Source organism: Nanorana parkeri, unplaced genomic scaffold, assembly GCF_000935625.1.
Source record: "Nanorana parkeri isolate BGI_ZX_2015 unplaced genomic scaffold, ASM93562v1 scaffold323, whole genome shotgun sequence".
NCBI lineage: Eukaryota > Metazoa > Chordata > Amphibia > Anura > Dicroglossidae > Nanorana > Nanorana parkeri.
In genome coordinates, this window is record NW_017306591.1 from 105,943 (window position 1) to 116,441 (window position 10,499).

Here is a 10,499-nt window from a genome sequence, read left to right on the forward strand (position 1 = left end):
CCCCCCCCACTCCCATCGTGCCTCCTTTTTTCGTGTGTGTGTATATATCAGTCTTTCCTCAGCCTGGCTTTGGAGTGTTTTAACCTGGACCCTGCTGGACATTACAGGGCTAGCCTGGAAATGGACTTCAGACGCCGAGTTCCAGACATTAAAGCCCCCCGCCCCCCTTGTCTCGTCTTATTGTCATGCATCATTTCTTCAGTTAGCACCCGATGCATTCCTGTTTCTTCTCTGACATTACAGAACGCACTGTTGCAGCACCTGGGAATCGCGCCCATGAGCGAGGGCCCCTGGCCACTTTACATCCATCCCCAGAGTCTGTCTGTGCTGTCCCGACTTCTCCTGCTCTGGCAGCACAAAGCCAGCGTCCAGGGAGAGCCCGATGTCCCAGAATGTCTGCGGGTCTGGGAGAGGTGAGTCCTCCAGTAATAAAGATCAACTGCACTTAAATATTTGTTTATGATAAACATGACATTTTGTATGTATTAGCGTACGTACCCAAATTTGACTTGATTTTAGTCTATTGTAATCCCTGTAGAGCGGCACACAGAAGGGGAGAGGGAGGGGCAGCGCTTTGATTCAATCCGATATCCTGAAGTCATGTGACCACAGTAGGAAAGAGCACCAAGATTGCTGCTTTGTCACTGCCCAGTCACATACTGGGGGCGGGGGGGTGACCTAGCGGTTTTGCCTAAATGCAACAGAGAAAAGTCTGGCCACGAGCTTGGTTGGGTTGTGTAAATGTCAGGACTGGATGGACCGAAATGCAAATCCTTTGTAGGTAAACATCTATGTATTTTAACTGTGTTATAAGCCATTTGCCTGGCATTCAGCTTTAACTCATCCAACTTGAATGTCTGCTTATGGCTATTCACAGGCAATATCGGGTTTATAAATAATAGGGATGCACAGATACTAGTATCAGTGCCGATGCAGAGTATTTGGGCGAGTACTCGTACTCTCCCAAATGCTCCGATGCCTAGCCCGATACCTGACCTGGTAACGGAAATCCGGGGAGCAAGTCATCACACGCTGCCCGGTTTCTTGATTGGCAAAGCAGCTGGCTCCATGCTATCTTGTCACCTGGTGACGAGGGAGCATGTAACCGGCTCCCCGGCCAGTCAGGAAGCCGAGCAGCGTGTAATGACGCGCTGCCTGGCTTCCTGATTGGTCAGGAAGCTGGTCAATCAGGATGCCGGACGGCAAGTCATTACCCGCTCCCCGGCTTTCTGATTGGCCAGAAAGCCGGCTTCATGCTCCCTCGTCACCTGGTAACGAGGGCCTGCTTCCTGGCCAATTGGGATGCCGGGTGCCGTTTTTAATGACTCGTCGCTTGGCTTCCTGATTGGCCAGCTTCGGCCAATGAGGAAGTCGGCCAACGAGTCATGACACAGAAAAACTGGTAGTGGTGCATCCCTGATAAATATAATTAATAACTATGTGAATGCTTTTCTTTCTTTTAAGATTTGTTGGGACCCTGAAACAAAACGCCTTACAGGGAATAGTCCCAGGAGACGCAGACGACGTCAACGTGGACCATCTTCAGCTGCTGCTTCTACTATTCCACAATTTGTCCGATCGAGGACGCCAGACTATCCTTCTGCTGTGCGTTCAGACCCTGCAGGACCTGGCCAATAACCTGGAGTCTCAGCTGCCGGGCGTACCTCTTCTCCTTGGGCGACTTCTATTGGTGTTTGACTATCTCTTGCACCAGTACTCCAAACCTCCCCTCTATTTATTTGAGCAGGTATGTACAGGAAACCCCCGCTGGCCAGATTGACTTTCTGACAGTCTGTGTAGTATTTGGTAAACATTGAAACTAAACTCAAAGTGAAGATTTGTTCTATTATATGGAACATTTCTAAATGTTAATTGTGCTTAAGCAGTACACTGAATAAAATCTGTAATTGGTTTTCAAGTCTTCCTGAAATATAGCAGCACCCCCTATCCCTATGCTGAGGCACTCCTGTCTTGTAGTCTCATAGCTGTATATCTGCAATTAGCGATGCCGAGTATTTGGGCGAGTGCTCGTACTTGCCCAAATGTTCCGATGCCTAGCCCGATACTTGTGCTTCCGGTATCAGGAAGCCAAGCAGCGAGTTATTACGCGCTGCTCGGCTTCCTGATTGGTCGGGAAGCTGGCCAATCGGGAAGCCAGACAGCTCCCCAGCTTCCTGATTGGCCAGAAAGCTGGTTTTCATGCTCCTTCGTCATTACACGGCACCCTGCTTCCTGATTGGCCAGAAAACCGGCGCCATGCTTTCTCGTCACCTGGTGATGAAGCACGGAGACCGTTTCCAGGCTAATCGGGAAGCCAGGCGGCGAATCATTACACGCCACCTGGCTTTTTTTAATGGGACTTTCAGTATCGGCGAGTACGGAAAAAAAAATATCGGTACTCGATACCGAAAAAAAAAAAGGGTATCAGTGGATCCCTATCTGCAATGTGAGATCCTCTAAGCCACTGCTTCCTCTGACTGCGAGTCTCACCAGATTTGGAGTAATGTTTGGGATGTCCGTACTGTGCTGCTCACTGTTCTCCTTGCTGGAGAGGAAGCCGTACCTGAAGACCTGCAGTGCAAGGATCTCCCTGCTTCCTCCATAGCTGTAGTATCTACACCATAAACTTGTGATATTTTCCAGGTGCAGTATAATCTGCTCACCCCTCTTGGCTCTGCGGCCATCCAGGAAGGAACCAACCGTACCTCGCCAATCTACTATGGCTTTAAGGAGGTGGAAGAAAATTGGACCAAGCACTGTACATCGGGTGAGATTTTTCTACAAAAAACCCCTCCATTTGTAATATGTATAGTGTGGTAGCGCACAGTGCGTGGCTGTTACGTTCCGAACCTGTTACTATGTGTGAACATGGAACTTAAATTTTTTATTTTTTTTAATACTTTCTAGATAACGCCTCACAGCCCCGATTCTACAGCATCCTCTCTCAGGAAGCCTCTGAAGATGACTTGCATCGGCTGGATAGTGAGGTAAGATCATCCATGAGCCGTGAAATCCCACACAACACATTGAGAAGAGCAGGATTGTACTCCCATCTGTTTTATTCTGTCAGGTTTGTGAAGTCCTCTTCTCCCGAGCCGTGAAGTACGACGATTTGTACACTGCGCTCATTTCTTTACTGGCTGCCGGATCTCGCTTGGATACCCTGAGAAGAAACGAGAATAAAAGTATCACAGCTCTGGTGAGAGATGGAGACTCTTTCCTGATATTTCACTCATGTCTCTGTCTTTGTTCCTCTTGTGGGATCGCTCTCATCTCCTCCCTGCACTGTCCCCGTCTCCTCCCCTCGCCCTCTTTCTGTACCCCGTCTCCTCCCCTCGCCCTCTTTCTGTACCCCGTCTCCTCCCCTCGCCCTCTTTCTGTACCCCGTCTCCTCCCCTCGCCCTCTTTCTGTACCCCGTCTCCTCCCCTCGCCCTCTTTCTGTACCCCGTCTCCTCCCCTCGCCCTCTTTCTGTAATCCTCTTGTGGGATCGCTCCCCCCCCCCCTCTTTCTGTTCCCCGTCTCCTCCCCTCGCCCTCTTTCTGTACCCCGTCTCCTCCCCTCGCCCTCTTTCTGTACCCCGTCTCCTCCCCTCGCCCTCTTTCTGTACCCCGTCTCCCCCCCTCGCCCTCTCCTCCTCCTCTTTCTGTACCCCGTCTCCCCCCCTCGCCCTCTCCTCCTCCTCTTTCTGTACCCCGTCTCCCTCTCTCTTATCCTCCTTCCTTTTAGTCTTCTTTTCCATCCTTTCTTCCCCTTCTTCCTCTAGTGTGCCTCTTGTATTTTATTTTGCACCATGTAAACAAAAAATAAAAGACTGATGAAATACGAGGTGTAATTTTTCTCTCCTTAGGAGGCGTGTGCTCTTCAGTATCACTTCCTTATCCTGTGGAGAATTCTGGGAATCTTACCCCCTTCCAGACACTACATGAAGCAGTTATCACAGACCGTGTCTGGGCCCAGTGAGTGTGAGATCTTACACACCCTGCGCTGGGCCTCACGACTTCGTGTCCCGTCTTACCAGCTCTGGATTAAGGTAACACTCGTTCCTTTCATATCAAAGCTTCATCCTCCTTAGGCGTGAGTGTCTGCTGATTCTGGATATTGGTTATAGTTCAGTTCTTGGTTCTTTTTAGGATCATCTCGCGAAGCAAGGGATGAAGCCAGAGAGAGCAACCTCTATGACCGAACAGACGTCAACCAAATGCAACTCCATCAAATACGACGTGGAGGTGGCAGAAGAATACATCGCCCGGCAGGTGAGAGACCTGTCCTCAAAAATTGGGCCTCGGTCTTGTAAAGTTTGTTTGTTCCTCTACCACTTCCAGGTACAGAGGAGCACGTGACTCCCCTTCCTCTCATAACACAGTGCTTGGCGATTGGTCCAGTGCAGTCACATGGGGGTGGAGTGACACTTGGTTCCATGTAGACTCCAAATAGAATTTGCACAGGGCTTCCATTCCTCTTTGCCAATGGCTGGCAAAGCATCAGCGTGAAAGGAAAAAAAACATTTGTGTTGCTGCGGAGGACAGCATTAGATTAAACCTAGGTGAGCATAGCACAAGTTTACAGATACTCCCCTCCAGCCATGCAATGTCTGCGTGTTCACTCATCGTGTCTCCCTGGCTTTTCCCGAGTGCAGCGTCTTAAGCCATTTTGTTGGGCAGGCCTAGTGTAAAGTAACTATTGCACATGCACATACATTGCCGGGATTGTACACTGAGCTTTGCATGTGTAAAGACTGCGAGGAGGAAGGTGAGAGGTCTTTATTGCAGAGAACACATGCTATGTCTCTTTTTGTATTATAAAAAAAAGTTTCCTCCTGTAATTTTTAGTTTTAAAGGAGAACTCCTGGAGTTAAGGCTTTTCCCCATAGTTCTCCTTAGTGTAATGGGAGGACTTAAACTAGCGTCCTCCCGTCACCCTAGGCTCAGTATACCGCGAGCTGTAGCTCACTATATACTGAGACGCTGCAGCTGAAGCGGATCCCGACAATTGTGCCGGGATCCGCCCAGCTGCGTGACTGACAGCTGGCTCTGCCTATCTAGAGGCGGAGCCCGCTGTCCCCGCCCCCGTCCGTTCTGCCAGCCAGCGCTGGCGGATCGGAGCGGGGTAATCAAGCCCCTCCCCTGTCACGGCAGAGAGCCGTGACAGGTTCGAGAAGTGAGCGAACGCCGGCATGTGTTCGCTCACCTCCCGATCTACTGAGCCGACCCGTGACAGTCTCATTGTCACAGGTCGGCTAGAACTATGAGGATGAGTGAAAAGCACCCCTCCCCCCCTCATAGTTCTCCTTTAAGGCCACCGTTATGCTGTACCTCGACTGACACAGATATGTTTAACCCTTCTGTTGCAGATCTCCACATACTGCAGCTCCAACGGATACACTTTCGAACAGCTCCGCAAGGGGCCCAACCTGCAGTGCATTTACACGCTGGATGCCGTCATCTGCAAGGTGCAAGTGTCCCTGGATGAACATTTCTCCAAGCTATCGGCAGAGGCTGACCCTCACAAATCCTCACAAGTCGCCAAGAACCTCCTGCCGGCATCCTTACAGCTGCTTGATATGTACGCATCACTCACCCGCTGCTACCTGCTGCAGAGCCTGCCTGAGGACGGCTCCGATGAGAAGAAGCTGCAGGGCTACGCTGCTGTGCTGGCCATCGGCTCCTCCCGCTGCAAAGCCAACACTTTGGGTATGACGGTCGTGTGTAAGATATTTCAGCAAATAATAACCAAAAGGGTCACTTGATAACTGAGCGTTTATCCAATTGCAGGTCCTGTTTTGATTCAGAACCTGCCTACTGCTGTACAGACCTTGTGTGAGACTTGGAACAACATCCACACCAATGAGTTCCCCAGTATCGGGTCTTGGGTGAGTGCTAAGAAGAAAGATTACAAAAGTCTGGGGAGATGTCTCCATGTATAGAGCAGTTGTGGGGAAATGTATCCAGGGAGGTTCACTGCAGCCACCTACTCCTTGTAAAAAAAAAAGTGATATGTTTGTACAGTACCGTATATGCCGGCGTATAAGACGGGTTTTTAGACCCAAAAACACTGTCCGATAATCGGGGGTCGTCTTATACGCCGGGTACATACGGAAGGATACGGTATACTGTATGTAGCTTTGGCTACATACAGTATACAGCGCTGAGCCAATCACGGCAGGCTTTGTATTCATTAATACACAAAGCCTGTATTAATGAATGCAAAGCCTGCCGTGATAGGCTCGGCTCGGTATACTGTATGTAGCTGAAGGACGGAACCTGGAAGATGGAGGACGCTGCGGGGATCGTGGACAAGGTAAGAGTCTGTAATTCCCGATTGTGGCTCGGGGGTTACCGCTTATGGTACTGAAAATTAACCCCCGAGCCACACTCCGGAATACCGCCATGGAGGTTAGTGGGGGCATTTAAACATTATTTTGGGCTATACTCGTCTCATACGACCAGTATAGCCCAAAACCTATATTTTAACACAAAAAGTAGGGGGTCGTCTTCTACGCCGAGTCATCCTATACGCCAGCTATATATTTTTTTTTATTGTCCTCCATTGGACATCATTTTATCACTACTGCTTCTGCAGTCATTAAAGAGAATCTTTCATCCCTCAGGCATGTGTACTTACCCAATGGATAAAGGTGGTACACCACGCTAGTAGTAGAACTAACAATACATTCCCGAAGTGGGCAAGCTGCAGTGCTAATATATTGATAATAGGTGAATAATGATACACTGCGCTATTCAATCTAAAAAATGCATATGAATAATCCTAAATGAATTGTGCTAATAATAAAAATAGAAAAAGATGCACTAGACCACAAAAAGCAAAGTAACCAGGTAGTGGGGAAAAACCAACACTAATAGTCCATAATAGTATAAAAATTCTCATAAATATCCATCTAGAAAGTGACAAAATCATAAGCCGTGTTGGTGTAAAAAATGAAATAAATCCACTCATCAAACTAATAAGATATATCATTACATTCAATACAAAATAAATGAGCAGAATTCACCGAGTGGCCGGATTCTTATATACACTGAGGGGCCGGATTCTTGTATACACTGAGGGGCCGGATTCTTGTATACACTGAGGGGCCGGATTCTTGTATACACTGAGGGGCCGGATTCTTGTATACACTGAGGGGCCGGATTCTTGTATACACTGAGGGGCCGGATTCTTGTATACACTGAGGGGCCGGATTCTTGTATACACTGAGGGGCCGGATTCTTGTATACACTGAGGGGCCGGATTCTTGTATACACTGAGGGGCCGGATTCTTGTATACACTGAGGGGCCGGATTCTTGTATACACTGAGGGGCCGGATTCTTGTATACACTGAGGGGCCGGATTCTTGTATACACTGAGGGGCCGGATTCTTGTATACACTGAGGGGCCGGATTCTTGTATACACTGAGGGGCCGGGTCATCTGTGTGATCACTGAGACCGTGGCGCTGTAATCACAGCGCCCCCTGTCTCAGCGGTCACTAACTGCAGCTTCAAGCTACAAGAGTGCTCCATAAGGCGCGCCGGACCGCCCTGCGTCCTATGGTCCGGTGCGTCTTATGGACCACAAAATACGGTAGCTATAATTTGGCGCTGAGGTTGCTAGAGGGCCAGACCATTATAAATAGGGAAGCGGGTTGGTTACCACGACAGTAGAAGCAGGCAGTGCAAACGAGAAGATGATGAGCGATCCTCAGATAGACGGAAAGGCTATTCCTCCAAGATGCCACAGAGGACCATCACCGGACCCAAAAGAGGAAAAAGCTCCAATAGTGAATAATATCTCATCAAGTTTTTAATGAGGGATAAAAAGAAACGCACGATGGCCGCTGTCACTGTGCCTTCAATGGTTCGCTTTGTCATCAGTTGCTGCAGATTCCCTCTTGTGGAACATAGAAAGCGTCACGTGTTCTTTCTCTCTCTTTCAGCGGAACGCCTTTGCCAATGACACCATCCCATCAGAGAGTTATATTGGCGCCGTTCAGGCAGCTCACCTCGGCACGCTGTGTAGTCCCAGTCTGTCCCTGGCTGCCTCTCTCAAACACGTCCTCCTGTCTCTGGTCCGCCTAACTGGGGACCTCATAGTGTGAGTTCTGCTTTGCTGACACTTCTTCTTCTGATTTGCAGCATTGATTTGTGTCTAATACGTTCTACACCTAAACGTTGCAGGTGGTGCCCCGAGGACCTGAATTCCCGCCAGCTGACTCAATCCCTGCTGCCGTTACTTCTGGAGAGCAGCACAGAGAGCGTGGCAGAGCTATGCACTACGTCGCTGGAGCGGGTGCTCGGACCTTCAGAGTCGGATGAGTTCCTGTCCAAGGTGTACGAGAAGCTGATCACCGGGTGTTACAACATCCTCGCCCATCACGCCGACCCATCCAGGTCAGTGAGAGTCTCTGATTTGTAAAGGCAAGCATGAAAGCACGTGACTTAAAGGAGAACTATGAGGGGGAGGGGCTTTTCACTCACCTTCATAGTTCTAGCCGACCTGTGACAATGAGACTGTCACAGGTCGGCTCAGTAGATCGGGAGGTGAGCGAACACATACCGGCGTTCACTCGCCTCTCGATCCTGTCACGGCTCTCTGCCGTGACAGGGGAGGGGCTGGATTTCCCCGCTCCGATCCGCCAGCGCTGACTGGTGGAACAGACGGGGGAGGGGGCGGGTACAGCTGGCTCTGCCTCTAGATAGGCGGAGCCAGCTGTCACTCACGCAGCTGGGCGGATCCCGACATCGATGTCGGGATCCGCTCCGGCTGCGGCGTCTCAGTATACCGCGAGCTGTAGCTCCCTATATACTGAGCTTAGGGTGACGGGAGGACGCTAGTTTGTGTCCTCCCGTTACCCGGAGAACTATGAGGAAAAACACTGACCCCCCATAGTTCTCTTTTAAAGCCCAGCTCTCCCCAAAACTTTCTAACTTTTGGGGAAGTGTTAACAGCTCTGTCAAGTTTTTATTGGTGATCAGCATGGAGAATCCGGCAATAAAGGAGTTCCCCTCACTTCACCATCTCATACCAATTGCTGGTCAGGAAGTGAAGGGAAATCTCATAACCTTTCCCCAGACGTTTTGGCTGAAGTTGGGGGTTCTGTTATTATGATGATGACTGATTGCTGCCCATTACTTTGTAGCGGATTGGACGAATCTATCCTGGAGGAGTGTCTGCAGTACCTGGAGAAGCAGCTGGAGACCAGCCAGGCTCGCAAAGCAATGGAGGAATTCTTCACTGAGAGGTATGTTGGCTGGTGAGCTTCAGGTAGCCTCGGTGAACCTGAGAATGAAAAGTGTTTGAAGGACACCTCCAAAGGGAAGAGGGTGGAGCTTAGCAGTAAGGGTGGAGCTTCCTGTCATTGTGACACCCGCATGTTCCTGAAATATGTCACACTGGGTCCTCGCCACTGAAAGTCCAGTTCAGAAGACTTGCCTTTCATACATGAGGGTCTCTGTGTTATCTGTCGCAGTAATTTGTTTTCTGTTCATGCTTCTGGGATGGGTTAGACCGCAGAATGAAGAATCGTGCTGCCACAAGCCACGTGACTCATTCTAGGCACTTCAATACTCATTTCGTCTTTTTCTTTCATTGCAGCGGTGAACTTGTACAAATCATGATGGCCACCGCCAACGAGGCGCTCTCCGCCAAGTTCTGTAACCGAGTGCTGAAGCTCTTCACCAAACTTTTCCAGCTGAGTAAGTGGTTTTTTTTTTTTTCTGTATCATTTTTTTATTGAATAAGTTTTTCAAATAAGAAGACAGAAAAAAATACATTACAGAAGCCAACATTCGTGGGAAGACAATTGACAATAAAGAGATCACATTACAGACAGCAGGACATGCAACAATGTATATCTTTCAAACCCCTCACCCCTCGTTCACACCTGAACGTTTTGTAGCGCGTTCTGCGCTCGACGAACGCTCTACAAAACGCTCAAAAATATAAATACCATTCTATTCAATGGTCTGGTTCCCACCTTGGCGTTTTCCGCCCGTCCCTAACGCGTTACAAAACGGCCCACGCCTGAAAAGGTCCAGGTACTACTTCGGGCCGTTTTTGTTGCGCGTTTCCATTGGGATACAGCCAAGTAGCCTTCGGAAACGCGCGAGTGTCGCGCAATTTTTTTACCGCGCGACGGACGCGCATATGCAATACGCCTAGGTGTGAACCAGGCCTAAGATTATGTCCTGGAGTAGGAGACTTAGGCTCCTTAGGTGTGATCGTTGGAAGGAGGGGAGGGTGAGGGGGATTGAAGACGAAGACCAACATAAGGGAATGGGGGGCTGCGGACGGAGGAAGCTGAGTAAGTGGTTGATGCTGACCGATGCGGCAGAATAGTGTCTGGAAGAAAAAAAAATCCCTGACCTTGGCGTGCTGCCATTGGGTCCTGCATTCTTGCGCATTTAAGATGTTTCAGAGAAATCGTCCATCCCAGCAGCGACGCGCAGGGCAATGAAAGTGGAGCCTGTGTCTTTGGGGGGGGGGGGGGGGGGGGGGGGGAGG

The 10,499-nt window shown here is 49.6% G+C and overlaps 1 protein-coding gene across 1 annotated transcript in view; it reads left to right on the plus strand.

Moving 5' to 3' along the window:
• The window catches only part of UBR4 (ubiquitin protein ligase E3 component n-recognin 4), a 103,213-nt gene that overhangs the window by 22,980 nt on the left and 69,734 nt on the right, over window positions 1-10,499 (plus strand). Inside the window, 13 exon segments of the mRNA XM_018558168.1 lie at window positions 244-413; window positions 1,465-1,747; window positions 2,644-2,767; window positions 2,908-2,987; window positions 3,071-3,199; window positions 3,850-4,032; window positions 4,133-4,255; window positions 5,353-5,692; window positions 5,774-5,871; window positions 7,933-8,090; window positions 8,174-8,386; window positions 9,136-9,237; window positions 9,591-9,691. Coding sequence (XP_018413670.1) covers window positions 244-413; window positions 1,465-1,747; window positions 2,644-2,767; window positions 2,908-2,987; window positions 3,071-3,199; window positions 3,850-4,032; window positions 4,133-4,255; window positions 5,353-5,692; window positions 5,774-5,871; window positions 7,933-8,090; window positions 8,174-8,386; window positions 9,136-9,237; window positions 9,591-9,691 — 2,104 coding nt within the window.